Raw genomic sequence first — 23,919 nt, forward strand, 5'->3', positions numbered from 1 at the left:
AAGGTCCTGCAGGTCGTGGTGCAAAGCCTGCCTGTATGGATTTGGTTGCAGAGTGCACACCTGGAGCAGCTCCTCCACAAAAATTGTGCTTTTAAACCGTACGTATTGACAGGTGCCTGTCAGAGTTTGGAAGTTAGAATACAGGTTAAATACAAATTTGAAAAAAAAGAAATCCTGCTGAAATTCATCTGGATGTTTACTGTGCTTGGCTGCAACCTGATATGCCCCATAGCCAGAGCTCTGTGTCACGGCTGCTGGAAGTGGCAGCTTTAGTACAAGAGGTCCCATTTATTTTTAATAAGCCAGTGACACGGGAGGATTTGCGCGATTTGTGACCTGCTGAAGCAATTATTTGCATTTGAATAAATGCCCAAATTGCATACTTTTTGTGTGAACGACTGCTTTATTGGTTCGTTAATCTGAGTTGTAGAAGTCTCTCATTTGTATTTATATTATTGCCTGTAATAACCCCAAAACCATTACAGCCGATGTTTGGAAATGCCCACAAGCTTTTAAGTCGGTGATCTTTCCAGTGTTTGCAGTGCCTGCACCGGAGGAGCACTGCCTTAGTACTGCCTCTCTCTCCTCTTCTTCTGATGTTACTGGGAAGAAAAAGAAAACCTGGCACTGTCGGTTCTTGCAGTGTTACGATTAATTGTGAGATGGACAGTGCTTTTCCAAAAGTCCGGGCCTCTAATCAGTGTAATGTGCTGGAATCGATCCTCCTTCCCACTCTCCCGTTGTGGTTAAGATTGTGATTTCCCTAGTCCCCCTTCAGAGCCTCTGGGAAGAGCTAAAGGATGCGGTGACTGCTCTCTGAAGGTCTCCCTTTCTGTGTGTCTCCGGCAGGTGGGATGCCTCTGAACCCACGTTTGTTGGACAGAGAATCTTGAGACACACAAACCCTCTGGAATAAAAGGCTGAAGTATATTCCATCATCCTCTAGTCTTTTGTTTTAATAATTCGGTGTGTTTTTTCTACATGAAAACCTGAATTTTGGAGACCTGGCTGCAGTTTTTGAACGCCTGGGGATGGTGATAGTGGTAATGCACAGCGATGCAACCTCTTTATTTGCTCAGTAGCAGGAACGTCCAAAGTTGCCTCGTGTTGGCTTCTTTTCCCCGTGGCCCTGAGGACGTGGCGGGGCTTGGCTTTGCTTGTTGAAGAGGCTGGAATGGAGGGGGTTCCTCTGCCAGCCTCAGCCCTTTCCTTCCTCTCCAAGTCTGGTGGTTCTGCTTGCTACCTGTCCGACCCCTCGCCCTCTCCTATAGCCCCAGAAATCACAGCTCTCCCTGGCCCCGCTGTGCCCTCTCCCTTTGAGGGCATCTCCTGTTCCAGCGCTGGTCTCCTGAGGCTGCCCACGAGCCAGAGCCTGACCGCTGAGGCCTGGGATGGGTTCCTCCTGCTGAAACGGGAGTCTGGTGCTGCCGAGGGTAAGGGCAGCCTCCTCCTGATAAGCCTGCTCCCTCCGGCCATGGTATTTTTATGTGCCTTAAGGCACTGAATGGACAGGTGAGGGTGGCGTGCCCTGTGAGATCTGGATCTGGTGTGGCTTGCAACTTTTTCTTGTGAAGCACGTGGCTTGGATGCGTGCCTCCGGGAGGCTTTCCCCGTTCCTGTGCGCTCGTTACGGGGTGCTTGACTACATGAGGTGTGCTGGGTGAGGAAAACACGTTCCTCGTATTAAAAATAAACTCACACTCTTCTTCCATAGTTTATTTTTAACAAAGGACCTTTGGCTGCACCTCGGCATTCTTTTTTCAGGAGTTAGAGATGGTTATCTTATCAGAAAATTTCCCTGCTGGAATCTGTCCGCGTGGTTGGCAGTGCTCTCGTTTCACAGCACACGAGCTGCCTTCAGCTTGGGTTTGTTTCTGTTTTTTTTTTTCCCTGCTCCGTGTACAGATAACAGTAAGTTGGTTTTGTGATATGTTAGCAACCTGCTGGGAAGTGAGACACTCAGATTAGGCGATTCATTTATCGCAGTTAGGTAACGTAGAAGTTCGGAACCCATAAACCTGAACGTGCTGGAGCACATTTCCATAACCCAAACGTGTTGTTCGTAGCCGGGAACGGTTTGTCGACCTCGCTTCAGGTTCGTTTTCTCTTTTTCACGTTGCCTAGAGACTTTTATGCCTCCTGCCATTGAGTTACCTGAAACGTAGCCCTGGCCATCCTCCAGGCCGCTGCCGAAGGGAGGCTGTGCTCTGCGTGGCCGGGGCAGCCCTCTCCTCGAGGGGCATCGCCGATGGACCGGTGTCTAGGTGCAGCAAGAACCCCACAAGCAGCAGGCTGTTGCCACTCAGTTGGCACGGAGAGGCCGGTGGGGACAGCAGGAAGCAAGCCCTTCCCACACCTTCGGAGATGCTGGAAGGAAAGTTTCCCATTCATCAGGAGCGAGCTGCTGCCTCCTGCTTGGAAAGGGGAACGGGACAAAGCATTTGTTTTGAGAGACCTGAGTTCCAGAGTGGGTGTGGGCTTCTCCCTTAGATCTGGCCCTTCACATCAGTCGTGGTGTAATGAATCGACAGTTGCCATTTTCAAAGCACCCCACAACTATTAACTAATGACACAGACGTTTTGTCTCCAGTATTACTGTGGATTTCAGCATTACTTTGTTCTGAAGAGGCTGAATTCCCAACACTTTACCTGCCAGGCAGGGATGGGAATTGCTGTGTGCAAACAATTCTGTCCCGAGCATGTGTTATTATTTTCCTGGAGTTGCTTTCACACTCAGGAAGTTCCTTAAAATCTCAGAGAGCTAATGATTCTCTTCTGTTTATTTAGGCCACTTGTCAGCTCTTGAGGTGTTTGCTTCTTTTCTAAATGATTTATTAAGGCAGTTTATTTTCTCGTGAAAAAGAGACAATGGCAGCAGCAGTGATGAAGAAATAGACGTAGAGCTGAAGAGCAGTGTAACACAACTTCATCTCCTAAAACGCCTGGGGGAGAAACTGTGAAGTTAATTTGTCATCTTAAAAAAGACAGGAACCCTGTTTTCTTACTTGTGATTAAATAAAATTTGCAATCAACGTTTTTAGATTTGTTCCTGTTTAACAGTTCATAAGGCGATGCTTTGAGGTCTATATTGGGGAGATATATGTGTGTATATACATATATACATATATACACACACACTTCGTAGAGCAGAAGTTAATTCTTGGTCCTCCCCTTACGAGTTTTCTTTTTGAGATTGTATGGGTTAGTTTTTTAGGGAATCACTTATTCTAGTTCTCCTCTGTTGTCCAAGACTCTCTCTTAAAATCTCTTCACTCTTTGAGCCTCTTTTAACATAAATTCTTGTGCCTCTTCTAGAAGAAGCAGCCTATTTTCCTTTTCCTGAAATGCTTCACCGTAAATTCCACCACAGGATGATCAAATGGAGCTCAGTTATTTGTAAATATTGTCTTCCCCATGTCATTTCACTTAGATTTTTTTTAAGCCATTTGTTGGGGATTTACTTTTTCTATTAATTTGATTTTACTGTCAAATTTCAATCTTTTTTTTCTTCTAAAACCATACATCATTTATGCATCTCTCTAATTAAAGCATTTCTGTCCTGCTCATTAAGTAACTGATCTTGATTACGCTATAGATTGATTTTCTTGTGAATATTTTATACACTGTTTTTATGTGGGCTAGAGCTTGATAATGTTTAAAAGTAAGTGTTGTCTAAAAACAGCTGACAGATCTTTGACAAAATGAGGTTGGTCGTCATACACAGTGTCACCTGGAGGGACTTACAAATCTTCCACTCATTTTAAGGGGGTAGCACCTGTTGTACAAAACAGTCCAGAAGTTCTTATTTCTCTTGCAAAAATGGTACCCAATGCAGTATTTGATTTTGCCTGTTATAGGAACTTTGTTGTACTGAGTAGGATTGGAAGTGGCTGACAAATCTGTGCTCCAGAGGGACAGAAATAAAAAGGTCATGAATTCTCTCCAGGCATGGACACAAAGCTGGCTCCTAGTTTGTAAGGAAGTATCCTTACATAAGTAGAATATCCCCTTTGTAGATTACCATCAGGATAAACTGAAATGTTGCAGAACGGGGAGGAGGAGTTTTATGCACATACAAAATAAGGGGAAGCCTGCTGTACACTAATGTACGTCAACTGCTGCTACTGCAGACTTCAAAGAGAGGGGTATATACAGAAGAAGGAGGAAAAGGATAAAATTCTGGTAAACTATTATGCATAAAAACTCACCTTAAATTACTGTTATTTTCTTCTCATTCATAGCATGGCCGGACCCCCCTGCATCTTGCTGCCCACAAGGGTCACCTCCATGTCGTCCAGATTTTGTTGAAAGCAGGTTGTGACCTGGATATTCAGGATGATGTAAGTAGATACAGCTGCCCTGCTTGGGGTGGAGGGGAGAAGGCTGTTGTTCCATCAGTAATTTGCAAGTGAGCATAGGTCTTCACTTCTTTGAAGTAGGATTAAAAGAAAGCAAAACCTGTCTCTGTTTTTTTCTAATTTGGAGATGCAGCCTCTAATTTGGAGATGCCAAATTTGCGTGAGAGACAAAGTAAAATGAGGTGTTTTTCGACGAGTTGCTCAGTCCTTACGCTCCAGCTGCAGAGCTTTGTGCGAGCTGTGATTGTGCCGGGCTGGTGTGAGTAGCATTGAGAGCTGGTGCCTGCCGCTGGGTACAGAAATTAAATTAGAGCTCGTTACACTGTGCAAGAACCCGCTGGAGGACGTCAGGTGGGGGACGTAATCTGTTTTGCCTGAAGTGGGAGATGCTTTTGTGTCGATGCATGCCACAGCAAATCGGGCAACTGCACTGGGGAATTATCAAGAAATGATCCTGTTGGCTGCCGTGGTTGATGCGGGGAGGTTCGCATCTGTCAGGCTGTTGGGTGGTAAGCATCAGCACAATGCAAACAGCTTCGAGGTTAGTAAATGGTAGTTTGTTTTCATTCGGTCAAATATGTAAGTTGTTGGAACTTCCTCGATTTCCATTAACTTCCTGGCTTTCCATAAAAAGTTCTAATCTTGCACCAGGTTTTAAGGCACGTTGGAATGACAGGTAACACAGTTTTAGCTACCTCACTCTGATGAACAAAAATGGAGGCCGAAATGTGCAACAGCAGTTGAATAATTAGGACTTCCCTCCGATTCGTTGCTAACTTCTGATGGCACACTGGCACAAATTTGAGGAATGGTTGCTTTGCTTCCCTCTGTAATAAGTAAGATTCTTTATGCAACCTGGAAGTCCAAAGGTTGCTAGTAGAGGCACCCGTATGACTATTAAAAGGGCAAAGAAGATGTCTAGGTGCCTTTTGAAAAGCCATGTAGGCATTTGTTTGCATGCAAAGGATCTTAAATATCTGTAGAAACTGGAAAACTGGTTTCCTTCTCCACAAGAGCAGCTGAATCCCCGTGAGGTGCAAGCAGTCTGGCAAGTGTACACCTGTACAACCGTGGTATTAGTGCAGCCAACTTTCTACTGGGGAACTTGTTTTTCTAGGAAGAAACTTTCTCTCCTGCACTCTTTATGCTTTCACTATGCCCTTCTGTAGAAAGGAGCAGATTTGCAAGTGTAATGGCAATATCAGTTTATTCAGATATACCCTGAATATGTTTTTAGACATAAATGCAAAAATGCATAAAAGCAAAAATGATTCATCAGATATTTAAGACAAAATTGCAGGCACTTTACAAGTACAGTCAGTGTTCCTGAGAAATACAAGTTAGACTGCAAGAGCTTCCACTGATTTGCTCAAACTGGGTTTCTTTGAAAACTGCTTTTTGAGTAAGTGTTTTTTATTTTTTTATTTTTTATTTTTTTTAATCTCTAGTCATAAAATCTAGACTACTTATATGTAAACCTGATTCGTTAGCCATAATGGAAAAAGAGTAGATTGGTGCTTAGCACTATTTTGGTTTAGCGAAGAGTCTTGCACTGCAGAAATATCCAGCTCATAAAAGACCTTATTTCACTTGCCTGGCAAGCTTCTCCGGGTCTTTGTTCACAACAACTGGATACCTCTTCTTAATGTGGTGACTGATCTGAACAGAATAGGTGCATGCTTGATTTACAGATACTGTTTCTTAAAGCACAGTGCGATTTTTTGCTCTGTATTTAGTACTAGTCATCTGGTTTGGGCTAAGGAGAACCTCAGGAGATGCTGAGACTCAGAGGGTGGGTTTGGATTTGTCTCGGAGGAGGAGAAGGAAGGCTAAACTCCACATGAGGATTTTTGCTTGTGAAAGGTATTAACTAAAATATTTCTGCTTTTCCTTTCGCATAGGTCTTCAAGAAGGTTCTCTATTTATGTTTTCTCCTTGTATAATTCATTTTTACACTTTATTTATGCCATACAGAAATGTTCATATTCTTTTTTAATTGCAATCTATTGATTATGCCTTCAGTCACTCTTATCCTGTGCTTATTTGGCAGTGAAGGCACTTTAGCATCAAGTGTTGATTAACATCATTACATTTCATTTCAGGAATACTGATTTAGGTTCAGAGATTAAATTGCTCATGAGAGTGGGGAGTATCGTATTCCATTGAAAATTAAATTACTTGATTTTTGTCTGCAGAATTATGATAACAGAAGTCTTCAGGTTCTAAAAATAAGCATATTCTATTTTTCTAAATAACAAGAGAACTCAACATTTTATTTTGGAGTTGACTATAGCTAATAAATAAATGCAATACTAACTTTTCATCTGCTACATGATAAGCAGAAACTTAAAAACTGCTAAATGTTTTGGAGAGATTCAAACACTAACTTCATGTTCTACAGATGTATTCTTTAGAACACGGCAAGAGCCGTGAGAATTAGTTGAAGAATGACCTCCAGTGGCCTGGAGTGGGATTATTATGAATTTCAACCGGTGGAGTCCAGCTCTGTAGAGTACGCAACCCCAGGAGCTAATTCCTTCCTCCACCCTGCCAATCCTGAAAACTCTTACTGGGATCCCAATGCAATCTCTGACTGGTCAATGAGTATTCATACAGCACACACCTCAGAAATAGTCAAGGAGAAAGTTGTCCCGGTGAAGGAAATCAAGGAAGAGAAAGATAAGAAAAACCAGAAGAGAAAGGCTAGAAAGGAACCTAGAAGATCAGAGAGAGAGAAGGAGGTTAGAAATCTTGTGCGTCAATCCTGCCTTGAGCTTCACTTCTCCCATGGCTGCATGCTGCAAAATCTTGGACTGGCAGCCTGGCATGACAGCTCTTGGAGGTGCATGACTGCATGGCAAGCTTTGTGCTGGGTGCTCTGCATAGTTTCCTGCCCTGTATGTGCTTTCTGAAAATCTAACGGGAAAAAAAAGTAAACTTTAAAACCCTGAAAAGGCCCTGAAACTTCTCTTCTGGAAGTTCCACGTTAAGAAGTGGAAAATTAATTTCAAATGGAACAATAATCCAGAGGTCAAAATCATTTCTAGTTGAATGTAAATATGCAAAGTGGCTTATTCTTATGCTCCCATTTAAGTCTCGTTTAGTGTCATTTAAGCTGTAATTTCTTTCATTCATGTTTATTTTTCCACGCCTTGATCACTTCTGCTGGCCATGCATCATCATTTACTGTTCAGAGTGAAATTCTGCTTACTGTATATTTGTGACGAATGACTTTCTTCAGCAAAGGAGGACACTGGCATTGAGAAGCACTAGGGCACATTCGGTTGCCTTTGTGTACAAAGGCTTCAGAATATTCAAATATGCTTATATGTTCTTCGGAGTATTTTACACTTGATTATATTTTCACTTTTGAATGTTTTCCAAGAACTTTATACTATGCATTCAGTGATTTGATTTCAAAGAATGAGACTTCGCAAGTGCCATCCAGCTCTTTGTATCAGGGATTGAAGGCATGAGTTCTTGCTGTTGATTTTGGTGCAATTCAGTAGCAAGACGGCTTGGTGATTTCTGCAAACATGAAAAGATAGTGAGGAGGCAAAGCATGACACTGGAAGAGGCTTTAAAGGAGACCGTGGAACTGATGGAGGCTCTGGAGAAAAGGAGTGTGTAGGAAAAACAAAATATAGTGGTTATGATAGTTTTTAAAACAGAGAAAGGAAAAAGTAACATGTATTACAAACCAGTGTAAACTAGATCTCATTAAACTGGGGGATTAGAGTCTTTGGGGATTAGAGACTCCAATACCTCTGTGCTAGTCCTGTACCATGATAGTGGCAGGATAGCTGTGAGAAGTACTAAGAGCTACCCAAAACTCTTTTATAAGTTGTTTGTGTTATTTTCTTGTCCTTGGAGTGAACTTCAGATATGAAATAGATGACTGTCCAGTTCCCACATGTCTGGTCCCAGTGGCTGCATTCACTGCTTTAAGTTAGTCAGCAAATGAAGAAACTTGAGGAGCCTAGAAGGTAATCACAAGCACCAGGATGCTGAGCAAAGGCTGCCTTGCCTTGCCAGCACAAAAATGCTAAAAGAAAGAGAAATGCTAAAATCTGTGGAGAAGGTTGGCCTGCAGCCCTCTGCTAAAACAGGAATTTAAGCTCTGTGTCAGGTTTCAGGCTCTGGAAACCTACCTGGGCCTTTTTATGCAATAGCTCTGTTGTATGCAGAGCACTCTGGATGTACAGTCCCTTATTCTCTGCCCAAGGGGATGCAAAACCACATTCCTGGTCTCCCACCAGCATCTCACTCTCTCTAGCCCAGCAAATGCAGCTGTATTTCTTGAATGTGAAGTAATTTTGACAAAGAAGTGCTCTCACTGAGAGACAAGCTGGGCGGGTACCATAACCTCTGGGCTGCTGCAGGAAAGGCGGCTTGTTGGGCCTTGTTGGGTCTGTGTGGCACTGGTTCCAGCAAGCGTGCTGAGAGGTGGAGGGGAGACACCTACACGGTGGGCTGTGGCACAGGTTGGTGTGAGGGACACCTCGGGTTCGTCTTGGGTTCCATCACAGCACCAGTGCCTCGTGGTGCTGGGCGAGCTGAGATGCCTACTGTGTTTGGGTGGAAATGCCTCAGTCTTAGTTGCTTTCAGGGCTAGGCAGCAGCTAAGGCAGGGGGTTTGAGAGGCACTGTTGCAGACTTAGCTGCCTTACTTCTACCAAGTCTCTCTTAAGCACCTGAGAGTCCCTTTGGCTTCGGGCCCACGTCTGCATTTAGGCAAGCTCACTTCTGTTGTTTCTGTCAAGGTCACATTTGTGTGATACTGGAGTTATTGCTCTTCATTGTTCCTGGTTTGCAGCCTGTTCCTAAGGCATAAATCACTTACAAATAGGATCATAAATTGTGCCCAGCATAATACTCTGGGCAGTTAATGTGCACTTTCAGGTGGATTTTTTCTCCGACTCTCTAGACTAGTCCCTTAATGCTTTGCTGAAGGCAGAACTCTGATGAACGCTTCCAGAGGCAGTTATTTTAGCAATTAATAAAAAGATACATGAGTCAGTGATTGCACTGTGTGAAAATGCACACTCTGAAAGAAATACAGCTTGTCCATTATATGTGGCTCCATAAAGGCCAGTTACTGGTTTGCTCCTGTACTACTGGGGAGGAAAGATGGGTTAAAAACATCGTGATGCACTCTGTATTACTTATACCTGGGTTATGTGATGTGCCTGGGCTGCTCAGTACCTCACAGCACAGAGGGAATTGTGGTCTCTGGGCTCAGTTTCCATGGTGTACAGTCAGTGTGCGCTGAGGTGTGAGGAAATGGTCCACAAAACCCTGCCCTGGTGGCTGGGGTTGTAGGGACTGTCACCAGAAAGTCAGGGTCTTCCAGCTCTTCGCTGGGAGGTGCCTCAGCCCAGTAAGGCAGATATCCTTTGACACTCCCTGGTATATGAATGAGGTCAGGACCTCATCCGTTCATTGACCTAGTCAGGAGGCTGCCTGGGGACCAGAATATTGCCTGGGACCAAACCTGGGCATGGCTCTCGGTGCCACCCCACATCCTCAGGAGGAGCTGCCCAGGCCTGGGCTGGGCCGCTCTGAGCGCAGCAGGCCCTGAGGGAGACATGCACCTGCAGCAGGGAGGTGCTTTCAGACATGTGTTTGGTTTGAATTTAACTAAGATCCTGTCAGAAGTAGCTGCCATATCCGCAAACCCCCCAAAGCTGAATGTCCTTTGACCTCACTGCAATTACTGTCATGAGGCTGGGTGGATGACAACAGCAGCCTTGACTTAAAGTGTACTCAGCAAGGGGATCCTTAATTACAAACTAAATCCCATACAATCCATTTGTGCCCCCAGTCTTATCTCCACGATCAATTTTCCAGACTGCAAAGAAGCAGTAAGCAACTATTCATTGTCAAAGCTCCGTCCGTCCCCACGGCAGATGTCATCTTGTTTTACTCCTGGTTGTAATGTCGTCTGGCATTTTGCTGGGGTAGCAATTACAGGTTGGCGGGATGGGTTGATGGATTACATTCCAGTTTGGTCAGTAGGTGAGATGGCCTCTGCACTGTTCACATTACCCATTGCTCTGCAGTAGGGTGTTAAGTTCTGCCCTGGCTTGTTAGAGAGCAGATTCCTGTGCAGGAATAGTTATTGGAAGCTATCTGACACTTGCACATGTGAGGTGGTATATTTTGGAAGATTTCCATAACATTTTGGTTATCTTTCAATGTGGAATAAATACATAAGTTCAGAGAACTTGCAGTGCTGTCTGTTTTGCCATACTTTGTGTTTTTCTAAAAGTCCAGGTTCCTGGGACTATTCTTGTGTTTGTTTTAACTCTCTTCAAATACAGTGAGAGTCTTAGTAGGGCAAGAAGAAATGTAAGCATATGTCACTTCTACAGATGAAACATAAATAGCAAAAGAAAAAAAACACACCTCAGTGTAGTTTTTAAAATCAGCTTCATGAAAACAAGCCAATTTAATGATATATACTGGTGGTGGGAGTTAGCGTTGCAGGGGTTACTGAAAGGTTGTGGTTGGCAATGCTCATTTTGCCCCTATGGATTGATAACTGCTTTGTTGTCATTAGCATAAAAGAGCCCCACTGAGAGCAATTTTAAAGTCAGCTGCTAATTGCCTTTGAGAACAGATTATTCAAATTATCCAGTTATTTAAATAATTGTAGACTGTGGGACAGAAAATATGGAAATCCCTTTAGTTTTAGTATTTAATATCAGGTAATACCAGATGATAAAATTTCTCTACTACAAATCTTTATATCTCTTTAGTACTAGCTTCCTGCAAGCCTTTTTTTTTTTTTTTTTCCCTGCAGGATACATTGCATCTTTCTACCCTTTGTGTATTTTTGGTGGATATTGTCTAGATAAGCAGAAGCAGATTGAGCTCCCACTCTGTTGTTTATTCATCCCCCCAAAAAGGCTGTGTGCAGCTTTGAAGCTAGTCTTTGTGCCTGGACTCACAGGCTGTGCTTCAGCACTGCAGGTTCAAAGCAACTTCAAAGAGACACGACAGGTTGTCGGGGGAGCACTGGAGACACTGCAGCTTGGTTTCCCATTGATCGGTGTCTTACATCCCTACATGCTGCTGCATAAATCCTATTTCCCCCCTTTCCTCACCATCTCACAAAAATGCACATAAAAATATGTCGATAACCCAGAAGGGCAGAGTGGGGTGAGAGGCAGCATGTGCTGTGCGAGGAGCCTTGATAGCGGCAGCCCTGACGGTGCAGGTAACTCTGAAGCTCCCCTGTTAAAGCCACTAGTTTGAGTCTCTATCTTGGGCTCTCTAGCTCAGCAGATAAGTTCAACAGTTAGAGGAGAGATAGATGGTGGATGGTCAGGTGAGATGACCACATCAGCATCATTTCTTTTGGAAACTTAGCCATAAAGGAAATAAATGGATGTAAGAAACTTGCTTGTTGCTGCAACAGGGCAGGTCAATGAGAAGGGAAAGTCGTTTGGACCTTAAGATCACTTGGTTGTTTGAATGAAATAAGCTGATCGTCTTGCAGTTGCGGTCCTCATCATAAAATTGCCTCCACTCTTAGCACTAATTGGTAAATCCATCAGAGGTGCTGAAGACATCAATCTCATCTCATGCTCCTTATCCTAAGCAGGGCTGATGGAGCAATCAGAGCCAAAACGGGGGAGCCTCATCCAGTTAGTGTAAGTAGTGGAGGATCATTGTGATGAATTATGACAGCCTGTAATTGCCTTTAGAGATATTGTTGGTTATTAGGTACATAGTGCCAAATGTGTTAGATTCCGTGCCTTCTAATACTGGCATATTTTTAGAGGACTTCAGTGCTGTGTATAGAATTGTGATGAGTTGAGAACTTCGGAAAATAATTGTTGTGTAGGTCTCTGATGCTTTTTAACTTCATTAATCTTGGAAACTTTAATGATAGTTGTTTACGGGGACTGTTTTCAAAGGCAGCTTGGATTTAAACAGCACGTGTTGAAGACGCAGCCTGTGTGTGTGTGCTATGTGCGCGTTGACTGTGTTTGTATTAAGTCAAAATCAGGTGGCAATAATACGGATTAAAGATTTGCTTCTTTTTGCAGGGCGATCAGACAGCATTGCACCGGGCTGCTGTCGTAGGGAACACCGATGTCATTGCAACTCTCATTCAAGAAGGTTGTGCTTTGGACAGACAGGACAAGGTAACAGGCAAAAGTGAAGCCCTGTGGGGTGGCAGCTTTGTCAGCCAGTAATATTAAGATCTCATAGAAGAAATTACAGCTTATGCTCCTGAGTAGGTACCTAACATTTAGAAAGTAATTGGGACAGTTACACCGAAGGAAAAAAAAAATAAAAAGCTATACCATCTCTTTAACAGAAGCTACTGATTTAGTTATTTTTTGATATCAAGCTGCTAGTTTTTGATTTAAGTTTGTTCTCAGCTCATTGATGGAGAAATCACAACCATACTATGCCCTACCCAAGACACTGCACAGTTTCCCTCAATTATCCCAGAAGCTGAGAATCCCAGGCTGTAAATTTAGTTTGTAAATAAAGATAACTAAGTCCACATTCCCAACAAAAGCTTTTGTGCTATTCTCTGCTTGCAAGGATAAGTGGAAAGAAGTGGAAGGTGAAGACAGCAGGAGGTTGAAGGTAGGAAGAATAGAAAGGAAGAAGTACCTAAGGTGTCTGTGGAAGTTACTTTAAGTTTTACTCTGGGATATATCTGCATCTGCTAAAAATAAAATAGAAAATTAGCTAGTAGGAAAGGAAAAAAGATTTATTTCTCAGGTGACCAGGTGACACATGCAGCTCCTGCAGTCTGAATGTAACATTGCTCTGTGTGAGGACCCAGTGCGCACTAAACTTCTCCTCTTGTGTGTGTGCTCTTCAGGACGGGAATACCGCTCTTCATGAAGCTTGTTGGCATGGATTCAGTCAGTCTGCCAAAGTGCTCGTTAAGGCAGGAGCTAACGTGCTTGCCAAGAACAAGGTGAGACACATACAGAAGGAGCTTTCATTTCTAGTGTAAGGTGGCTGATTCTCATCACTGGAGATTTTTGGTCATGGCATTTCTCAGGAGGCTGGAGACCAGCTCCTCGTGGGACATTTTTCCTCTACTTTTGCGTCTGTTATGCTTGGATGGTCCCTCCACAGGCATTAGGAAATTCATATTTTCACAGCTGATGCCGGAGGAACTCAATTGCGCTTTGAATGATACATCAGTTAGAGCAGAGGAACAGTGCAACTCCCTTGGAAATCTTCACAGTGCTCTAATTTATAAGGAGTACATTTATTGTGACTGGTGTGATTTAAAATGAATATGAATTGTATTAATTAGAATGTGGCATTCAGAATCCATTTTCCCAGCAATTGAACAGCCAAATAAATGTAAGCCATGAAGGGAAAAAGTAGTCTTGTATCTTTTCTGAGAAAGTTCTTCCTGATACATAAGTGTAGGCTCTTACCAAAAGCTTGTAATGAACCTGGATGATCCTTCTTTTGGTATTTATAATATCTTAAGAATAACAAAGCAATGCATTTTAATTCCACACTAACTGCAATATTTGTGGAAGACTTGTCTTCAGTTCACTAATTCAAAGGTGAAAGAAATAGCAGTAGCAGCCCATGGCATGAGCTGAGTTAGGGCTCGGACCATGGTGCCACTGGGTTGGTCAGGTTGCATGGGTGGCACCGTGTCCTTTGTTACAGGTAAGAGGGTTTTGGGATGTCTTTATGGGGTCTCTGAGCATTTTTTCAAGCAAATGACACAATATTTTGGTAAATGTACTTCTAAATTGTAAATACTTCTGAATACCTCTAAAATTTCAACAAAAAGTGCCAGGGAAGAAAGGGAAAAAGAGAGACAGGTGGTGAAAATCTTAAAATTTTGAATGAAAAGGCACATTGTCTCGGCACGGTTTTCTGTCTTTCTGCGTGTGTATGCAGTATATAAGCATATATTTGTACAATTGTGGTCACTTGTGGTATGTAGTTACATCATCTTTGATATTATTTTATGCGTACTCCTTCTTTTATATTGTTCCAACTTCCAGTTTTTTTCCTGTGTTGTTCATCTTGATTTGCTTCAAAGGTACTTGAGACAACTTCCCATGCTTACACATAACAGATGATAGTAGCTGACTTTATAGGCTTCTGAACCATTTTACTCCTGTCCCTGGATGTGCTTGTCTCTATATATGTATATTTATGTACAAAGGTGTGTGCTTAAGAGGCAAGTCGTGTTATCCTGCGAGCTCGGATGCCTTAGGGCGTTAGAAAATTTAGCTTGTAATACAGCATCTGTCAGCTGTTTGGAGACAACCTCTTCTAAAAAGCACACAAACAGAATAGCTTAGCAGTGTTAGCATCTGAGATACGACTGGTGTACTGCATGAGTTCCTTCTGTGCTGGTCTTTGATGTCTTACCTGTGCAATCCTCTCTCTTTGCCTTTGATCATTTGATGCTTTTTAATGGACAGGGCCTTTTCTCAGGAGCTGCTGAAAAACAAGGGAACTGTGCATGCTTGCACACATGCGTGCACTTCGACCCTTTCTGCTTTCAAGAAAAAATGTAAAGCTTAATTCTGCTTAATCCCCAAATGGTTTCCTGGTCTCTCAACTTCCAGTGTTACTGATGACAAGGCATACTTTTTCTGACAGCTTTCCTGGCAGCCAGGACTAAGAGCCATGTGCAGCAGTACCTTGCAGTCCCCTAGCTTATGCCGGGGCATCTTGAGGCTTTGGCTGAATGGCTCTCACTGCCTTGTTAGAGGGACAGAAACGGGCTGCTGGATTTGCCAGCTCCTGCTAAGCAGCAGAGGACAGGAGGATTTCGGTGTGTTTTTGCTGTACCTCCCGGTTAATTTCTCCTGGGACTGCTTGGGGAACACTTCTGTATACACGCTTCTTGCAGCACGGCGTCCCGAGCACAGGATTTAAAAGAGCAATGCAACTGAAGACAGTTTCTGTAACAAATGAAATGCAGAGACCAGACAGGACACGGGATTTTAAAGGGAAGTCAGGTGATATTTCTTTCAGAACAAAACTGCATGTTCGCTTATGTCTGGAACCTCTTTGATTTTTAGACATTTGCAGCAGGTTGAGAATGTAGGCACAGAGCGAAACAACTAAAGAAGGGGAAAATGTTGTAGTAGGAATGAAAGCAAGACTGTCCTGAGGAGTATTATGGCATGGGAAGTTTTACTTCTTTAAATTAAGTACATGATATTGCTGCTTGATTTTAATTAACTAGAAGTTTCTAGATTCTTTGCTACCTGAGCAATGCAGATATTGTTAGATTGTCCAGTTTCTGCCTCAACTCTGTCCCAGATAAATCATTTCCAGGATGAAGTGGGTATTGCAATCTCCAGGTTTGGTCAGCTCATAGCATTGGGAAGAAGCAAGTTTCCCACCCCTGAGTGGATCTTCCTGTAGGGAGACCTGCGAGGTTTTGTTTTGTAAAGCTCCTGTCCAATTTCTAAATACGACTTCTGTATTTTCCTGTGTTTCTCTAAGGCAGGTAACACACCTCTGCACCTGGCTTGCCAGAACAGCCATTCCCAGAGCACTCGTGTTTTGTTACTTGGAGGATCTCGAGCAGACCTCAAAAACAATGTGAGTTTGGAAAAGGACACGTGTTCATTTTTGTGTGCCTTTGTTTTAGCCATACTGCTTTAACTTGTGGAAGTACTCAGGTTTTAAACTGTGATTTTTGTCAAAAGTTCAAAACCAAACACTAACAAATGGTTGTAAATGTTGCACAGAGGAATGCTTGAGGTAGGGCTGGGTGAGACATCGCTTGTACCCGGCTCCTGGGTGGGGCTGGAAGGACCCGAAGGGTTTTGTTGTTACCCAGACCAGCACAGCTGATCCTTTGCTGCTTTTCGTGGTCTGAACCATGTTGTGTCGTGTCGTGTCGTCCTGCAGTGGGGCTCCTCTTTCAAGAAGATAGAAATCTTATGGGGGTTTTATGCCAGCACAGTGAAAGACTTTAGGCCTGCCCTCACAGACATATAATGCATACTGCGTGTTGGTTCGTCAAATGAGGTAGATTCAAGGTGCCTTGACAGCTTTCCTCCTATTTTGTAATGGATCTGGCATGACAAAGGCAAAAAAACAAAACAAAACAAAAACTACAAGTGGAAGCCAGATGTCTTTGTCCTGCTGAATAACCTGGGGGCAGAGGGACACAGAAATGGAAACGTGTGGGGCTCTGCTCCCAGCTCAGCCCCAGCTGCCCCTCCTGGGAGCTCAGCTCTGGCCCCGCTCCTCAGGTTTTCTTCTCTGTGTGTGACTTTCCAAATCATGCTGGTTGGGGGGGCAGGAGAACAGATCTAGTGTAAAGATGTGAGTGCAGGGCCTTACAGTTACATTGTTTTCCATCAGTGGTTGAAGAATTGGTGTCCCCTCCCTCCCCTACCCCTGCTATTGCTAAGCTTTGTACCAAAGGGAAGACAGCATTGCTGTTCGGCGGGGGTGTGTGACATTTGCTGCTCTTTTTGGTTTAATAGGATTATTTCATCATCCTTGAACACCATGACAAGTGCAAGCTTTCTTACTGCAATGACATGCTCAGAGCTTTGTTTCTGTTTGCAGGCAGGAGATACCTGTCTGCATGTGGCTGCTCGTTATAATCACTTGCCCATCGTTAGGGTGCTGCTCAGTGCTTTCTGTTCTGTCCATGAAAAGAACCAGGTCAGTGCATGAACTCCATTGCGACTCTGCGCCCTTCACATAATTTTCTTGTAGGAAAGAGAGGTTCCGACCCAGCAATCCCACTTCTCTGTGTGTTTCACTGTGTTGCCAAGTGCCTCAGCTTCCAAGAGTAGCTTTAAAGCAATGGCATATCAGTGGTTTATTATTTTGCCATCACATTTGCATCTTTTCTTTAAAACGTTTTCTATTTACGAAGCTCTGCAAAAGTGTGTTGGTGCAGAAAGGGGTGATGGGGACGGGGTAGTAACCTCGGGTTAGGGGCTGGGGGTCCTGTGCAGAATGGGTCTGGGGGAAAGACTTGGTCATTTCATGGGGCCCATTTTCTCCTCCATCACTGGGTGGTAACGAAACTGCAGCCACTGCAGGGACACTGTGATGCAGGGCTCACTTATGTTCAGATGCTGCACAAGTGCAAATTTCTCTGGAATACTGCATTTTGCAGTAGTGGGAATCAACAATACAGAAAAATAGGAAAAATTATGCTTTAAATTCAAAGTAATGATCAGTTTAACCTAGGATTAATCATCCATGGTTGTTATATAGGGAAGAGATTGATCACTGTACCTATAGCACAGCCTAATTGTGTGGAATGGATTTAGTGCAGTAAAACATCTTTTTGCACAGAGGGACACCACTTTCCCTCTTTTTTTCCCCAGTGCTACCTGAAGTTGTTCCATATTTGCACATCTAATGGTTTTAGTACACGCCTTATCCAAGTAGCAAGCAATAAGAAAGATTTCCACTAGCCTAGAAGAGATGTGCCTCTACCATTTTATGAAAACAAAGTGCAGGGCAAAAGGGACAGGAGGGCATTATATGCACGGGTACAGTGTCCCTCAGAGAGCTGCTGGCTCCGTTACCAGCACCTGAACCCAATCACAGCAGTCTTCACCTCAGTACACAGGAACAAGGGCAAGGCAGTGTTTGTGCTGGACCCATATCACCTCCTGGCTTTACTCCAGAAGCTGTTTTTTTTTTTTTTTTTTTTTCCCCCTGGGGAATCTCGTGAAGGGAAAACCGGCCATCTCGCTGCTGTTAATTATCTGGTTATTTCTGAGCAACGTGATACACGACCACCTGCACACCAAGGAACCGAACGTGCAGCAAAGAGAAGGTTGCAGTGGGCAAACCCGTTCTGCCCTCAGATGCCGTATCCGCTTGCTGGCGGTGGAGCTGGGCTGCCTCCAAGCTGTGCCGTGTGTCACTTCATTTAGTCAAAGCCCCTCAGCAGCACCCTGGCTGCATTCCTCAAAACAAGGCTGAAGTAGCTCTTTGCCCCTCCCGTCCCCTCCTGCCCAGCTCCGCTTTTTTGTGGAGCGAGCCTTATTGAAGCTCGGTTGTTGCATCAGTAAGCGCAGGTCTTCTGGCCTCTCAGCACCCCATAAGAAGCTGAGATTTCTGCAGGGTGAGACCCGAGGACGAGTGTTACACGGCTGCTTTCTGCTTTGTGGCTTGCAGGCGGGAGACACGGCGCTCCACGTGGCTGCTGCTCTAAATCATAGGAAGGTGGTGAAGCTGTTGCTGGAGGCAGGGGCTGATACGTCAGTTGTCAACAATGTAAGTAGGATGTGGAACTCCTCTGGTATTTTGTGTTCATGCAGACTCTCCTCAACACTCTAGTGTTGGTAGAAAATATTTGGGTGTTGAATTAAATCTGGGTACATGGAAGCAGTTAGTCACTTCACTCTTTTGCACGGGGCACGTACTAACCTCAGGTGGAGAAATCCTCCATTTCCAGTGTTTTGAAGGAAATGCTGTTGTCTTTTTCCTCTCAGGCAGGTCAGACCCCTCTAGAGGTTGCCAGACAGCACAATAACCCTGAGGTTGCGCTTCTGCTCACTAAAGCATCCCAGGTACGTTGCAAATGTCTTTTGTTTGCAGTAAACACTGGCCCTGACACAGGTGGGGCTGAGACCGGTTATCCCCAAGGGGCCACAATGCCGTAGTCTTAGCCTTCTGCTATGAAAGGTGCCTACGTTTCTGCTGGGTGTTGCATAAATGCCTGCTCTGCTTCGCCCATCAGCATCTGGGAGTGCTCTCTCCTTCCTGTATTGCCTTTTAGGAGAGGTGAAAACTACGTCTGCTTTATTTCTTGGCTTCTGTGTCAGGAAGGAGCATGACATCCCTGAGTAACAGTGCCGTCTGCCTCCAGGTCTCACGCTTCAATCGCGGAAGAAGCCTGAGGAAGAAGAGGGAGAGGCTGAAGGAGGAGAGGCGAGCTCAGTCGGTGCCACGGGATGAGGTGGTACAGAGCAAGGTACAGCCTGGCATTACCAACTCTGTCTGCTGCACAGAGGGAGCGTGAATAAAAGCCACTGGGGCTAAATCTGTCTGGATCTGTCACTCGTGTCTGATAGCAGCAGCTCTCCGTACGGGACAGCCAGGGGAGGCCAGTTGTGTTCTGCTGCTGGGTGCCCGCCCATGTGTGCAGAGCAGCTCAAGACTAGGAAATGGAAGGAAACTCCTTTTCCCTGTCTCCCCAGCTGCTCTGAACTCCCTGTCTCTGTTCCAAGCAGGGCAGCGTCTCGGCTGCTGACGACACCCAGAGCAGCGACCAGCCACCACAGAGGAAAATAGATCTGAAGGATGAGCCCCGGTCAGCCTCTCCGGATCCCAAAGGGAAGAAGAGCAAAAAGAAAAAGCCAAAGGAGAAGGTATCAGTAGATTTAAAACAGCAGAGAGAGATGGGATCGTTGTTGAGTACAGGTGTCCCTTTGGCATGTCAGTGAGCCAGGGCACCAGCTCTGCCCTGCTCACGGGGCAGAGGCAGCCTTCAGAGCAAACTGATTTCTGGTGGGGAAATCCTGCTGTTGAGGGTCACATAAGCTGGGTTTGTGCAGAAATCTGGTTTTTGTGCTGACAAAAACCAAGATTGTGGTGAGTAATGCAGCTGGATTTGTGTTTTGATCAGGTTTTTGCTGTAATTATCAGAAAGGATTTTTCATAAAAAGATTTCCCACCGGGAATAGTTTACTAAGGGGCTCATAAGCAGGTAAAATGTTGCTTGTGCTTCACACAGGTTTCAGCACTCTCCGACCCCATTTCCCCAGCCGATCAGCAGACACTCCCTCGGCCCCAGCAAAACCTGCCAAAACGCAGAAGTAAACATCACTGCTCCTCTCCGCCGCCTCCCCACGAGGTCCGAGCCTACCAGCTGTACACCCTCTACCGAGGGAAGGATGGGAAGGTGATGCAGGTGAGCGAGCTGCTGCCTCGTGGAGGGAGGCACGCTGAGCAGCACTCGTGGCTGGGGCACGGCTAGCTGGTCAGATAGAAAATGCTCTCGATCAGCTCCATGCCATGGGTATGAAATAACGACTGCGGATTTATTTTCCTTGCTTGGGCTTCAGTTGTGTTTTGGCATGAAACCAGGCGCACAGCAAGATGGTTTTACGTATGCTAAGGAACGGGTAACGAGTTTTGCCCTAGAAAGCAGTAACTTTTTGGAGACAAGGTGTGAACAGTGATTGAGAATGGCACTGGAACTTAAAGGATACGCTTTGAAATATTAAGATTTCTGATAGGAAAGGCAAGAAAGGTTTTCTAATGAAAATAAATGAAAGTTGTGTGAGCACTGACGCTTACTACTTAAACCCAGTGCTCGAGTGTACTCAATACATTCTGTTTCAATTCTTTGTTTATTGCAGCAAGTCTTTGGGGATTCTGGGATTGCTGGAGGCAGGAGCTGTAGAGAAATTGGTTTACAGACCAGGAGTAGCAGCTCATGTACATTTATTTCAGTTTAGAAATGGTTATTTTACTCCACTCAGTTTATTTTATTCTGCTGGTATTCACCAGTTCACGTTTCTATAACAGCATGAAATCAGTCAGCAAATGACCCCGTAGACATTGCAAACATCTGCACTGTTGTTTTCTTAATGCTGCCTTCCTGCACCTCTGGGCGATCAATCCTTTCATTTCATTAACTTTTCACATCCCTCCACAGCTATGCTCGTTCCCTTGCTGGAAGGAAATTCAGGAGATCGGTCAAGTCAGACTTCAGAGGCTTTATACGCCTTGTTCTCCAACATCTCACTGTGTAACGCAGGGGAAATTTCCAGACAGGGGCATTATGGGATTATCCTAATAGGATAGGAAGGAAGGAAGGAGGACTTCTCAGATGCTAAAATGAGTATGTCCCTACCCCTAGGGATGGTAGGATGGAGGATGGGCAGGTAGGAAAGATCTAGGGAGCAGGAAGAAAGGTGTAGGGAGCAGGTAGGATTTGTATACAAACCTAATCTATTAAAAAAGTTTAGCTTAATGCAGACAGACTCCCTTCCAGCATTTCCTGAAAATACAGGACACTCCTCTCTCCCCTTCTTTTTAGCCTGTCTTCTTTGATGCCCTCAGGCCCTGAACAGTAAACAGAATGTCTTAAGTACATGCATTTCTGAAACTTTCTCTAGCACGCCGCAACTGTCCCACCTTCCCCTGCCGAGGGAACAACCCACGCTTTGTGAACATCACTGTAGGGCCGAAGGAGAGAGGGAGGCTCCTCTGCAGGGGGATGCAGAGCATCTGGGTTGGGCTCCAGACACCCTCGAAGGAGCCAGTTTCTGTCTGAAGACTGCAGAGGAAGCCCGTGAGGATTGTCTGCCCTTGCCTAAGGGAGCCTTTAGTCGCCATCTCCCTGAGAGAATTAAATGTGGTCAGTGCAGCTCCCCGTGCAGGGACGGTGTCACGCAGGTCAAAGGAAGGCAGCTGGAAGGTCAGCCAGATGCCTGCAGGGTGACGGGAGGCAGGAGAGGTGAGACCTTGCCTTGCAGTACGAAAAATGAGCGTATTATTGGCATTGGGTTAAAAAAACAAATGCATACAAAACCACACATCCACAAAAATCAGACCGTACAATTCAGAATTACAGCACTGAGACGAGGGTACAGGTCTGTGAGGTGATGCCCTCTCATACGGCACACAGTCAGTCCCACAGCATGTATGAGCTAACCTCAGTGCTGCTCGAAGCCCCAGCGTTAGGATTTGGGCATATAGACGAGATCAATCATTTTCTAGTCTGTGTTTTTCCAACTAATGTGCTGTTTGCTGAGCTGTAAGATATTATTAGGAGGGTAAGGTATGGTACATGGTACAAAAGAACTCAATAGTGACTCAAAGAAGCTGCGATAAGGTTCCAAGTGCGCTAAGAGGACAGCAGGATGTACCAAGTGAATGTTTTCCTCTTTTCAGGCGCCAATAAATGGATGTCGTTGTGAGCCCCTGATAAACAAACTGGAGAATCAGCTGGAGGCAACCGTGGAGGAGATAAAAGCTGAGTTTGGGACAGTACAAGATAAGATGAATGTTAAGCTGGGCCAGATGGAAAGCAAAACTCAGCATCAAGTAAGAATATGACCTGGAGGTCTGTTCGCCCACAAGATTATTAGAAACATATCCTTAGCATAATGAGTGTTTTCATTGTCATGGTTCGTTTATTGCTTCTTGCGTTGTAAAAATGAACCTGAAAGCTAATACTCAAGACCAGGGAACTGTGACGTTCCACAGGGATCTAATGTTGCAAGCTGGGGTCTTGAGAAAAACATATTTAATGTGCAAGTGGCTTCAGGTGCTTCTTTAGACAGTAAATCTAAACTGCTTGAGGGAAACTTACAGAGAGAGTGCTGTCCTACAACTGGTAGTTCGTAATTGTAAAAACCCCTTTTGTTGAATTCTCTTTACACTGATGTTCAGGATCCTTTAAATTATTTTTAATGTATTTTTTTTCATTAAATAATTTTGCGATCGGACCTTTTTGCAAGCTACATCAAATTGCAGTTGGCACCATTCCTGGAAACGAAGACTGAAAGACAGAGCGTACTGTGACTTGCAAGGTCCACAGATGGAGTTTTGTTTTTTTAACGCGATCGCCTTGGCTAAGTCACATTTTTTTTCCCCAGCTCCGCGTTTTAGACAAGCTGATGGCAGAGCGGCTGTCCGCAGAGAGAACAGAGTGCCTTCATCGCCTGCAGCAGCACACTGAGCTGGAAAAAAACGAGGGAGAGAAACGGCAGGTAGGGCTTGAAACGGCTCCTCCCTCTTAGCTCAGGTGGATCAGCACAGGAGTTTTGTTCCAGCAAGCAGAGAGAAGAGCGGAGGGTTATCTAAACTGCTGAAACAGGCAAAGGGACTTCAGGGGACAAATGATTCCTATTCACCACCTGAATCTCTAGACCAAACGTGTAAAGCTTTTGCATTAGAAGCAGGCGGTGTGAAATCCAGTCCGACTGTTGTAATTTAATTTGGTGGGCCCGAAGGTGGGATCTCTAACAAAGGTATCTTTTTTCTAACGTAGTGCTTTGTACAAATTCTTACGCCTAAATTTTTCACAGTTGTGCTTTAGCTTTCCCTTAGGTATAGGATGTCTGTGGTAACATCTGCAACGAGTCACAAAGTCCCTGTTCCTTTCGTTTCTCATTCATTTGGTTGTGCGCCCTGGAAATCTCCCCCTTCTCAGTCTCATCTCTTTTTTCCATACAAATTAAAGGCTGCAGTTCTTCACCCTGACTTTGGCAACAGCACGCCATCTCCAGGCTGTGTCGTACTGCCAGTAGGCAAGTTCTTTTTATAGGCTTGTTAACCAACATTACAAGAGGAACTGTTCCAACAGAGAGCCAGCTCTTGCTCCTCTAGTTTCTGCACAAACTCACCACTAAAACATGATAAGAAAATTGTATTTCTCCACTCACAGTAAGCTTAAAATACGATTTGTTTTCTCATTGCTGGGGTTCTTCTAAGAACTAAGAAATGAATACTCTTTGTTCTAGTAAAAGGTCATAACATTTTGCAAGACAGTTCCAAATCTGTGTTAAAAGGCTGGCTGCTGTGATAATCCCAGTTTAAACTACTGATCAAGCTGCTTGGCCTCACACCCACAAAACAGTTTTCTCCA

General features: G+C 44.5%; 1 protein-coding gene across 14 annotated transcripts in view; it reads left to right on the forward strand.

The window, feature by feature from the left end:
- Positions 1-23,919, forward strand: part of ANKRD6 (ankyrin repeat domain 6) — a 113,839-nt gene that overhangs the window by 86,285 nt on the left and 3,635 nt on the right. For 8 of the 14 annotated variants that reach the window (XM_040552337.1, XM_040552338.1, XM_040552339.1 and 5 more), the window contains 12 exons: positions 4,242-4,340; positions 12,416-12,514; positions 13,210-13,308; positions 15,834-15,932; positions 16,914-17,012; positions 18,492-18,590; positions 18,809-18,886; positions 19,186-19,290; positions 19,547-19,687; positions 20,053-20,229; positions 22,221-22,373; positions 22,928-23,041. In XM_040552337.1, coding sequence (XP_040408271.1) covers positions 4,242-4,340; positions 12,416-12,514; positions 13,210-13,308; positions 15,834-15,932; positions 16,914-17,012; positions 18,492-18,590; positions 18,809-18,886; positions 19,186-19,290; positions 19,547-19,687; positions 20,053-20,229; positions 22,221-22,373; positions 22,928-23,041 — 1,362 coding nt within the window. Of the gene's footprint in view, positions 1-4,241; positions 4,341-4,586; positions 4,868-6,759; positions 7,100-12,415; positions 12,515-13,209; positions 13,309-15,833; positions 15,933-16,913; positions 17,013-18,491; positions 18,591-18,808; positions 18,887-19,185; positions 19,291-19,546; positions 19,688-20,052; positions 20,230-22,220; positions 22,374-22,927; positions 23,042-23,919 lie in introns of those variants that run through there. The other 6 variants (XM_040552335.1, XM_040552336.1, XM_040552345.1 and 3 more) reach the window with 6 other exon arrangements.

This window comes from Cygnus olor, chromosome 3 (genome assembly GCF_009769625.2).
Source record: "Cygnus olor isolate bCygOlo1 chromosome 3, bCygOlo1.pri.v2, whole genome shotgun sequence".
Taxonomy (NCBI): domain Eukaryota; kingdom Metazoa; phylum Chordata; class Aves; order Anseriformes; family Anatidae; genus Cygnus; species Cygnus olor.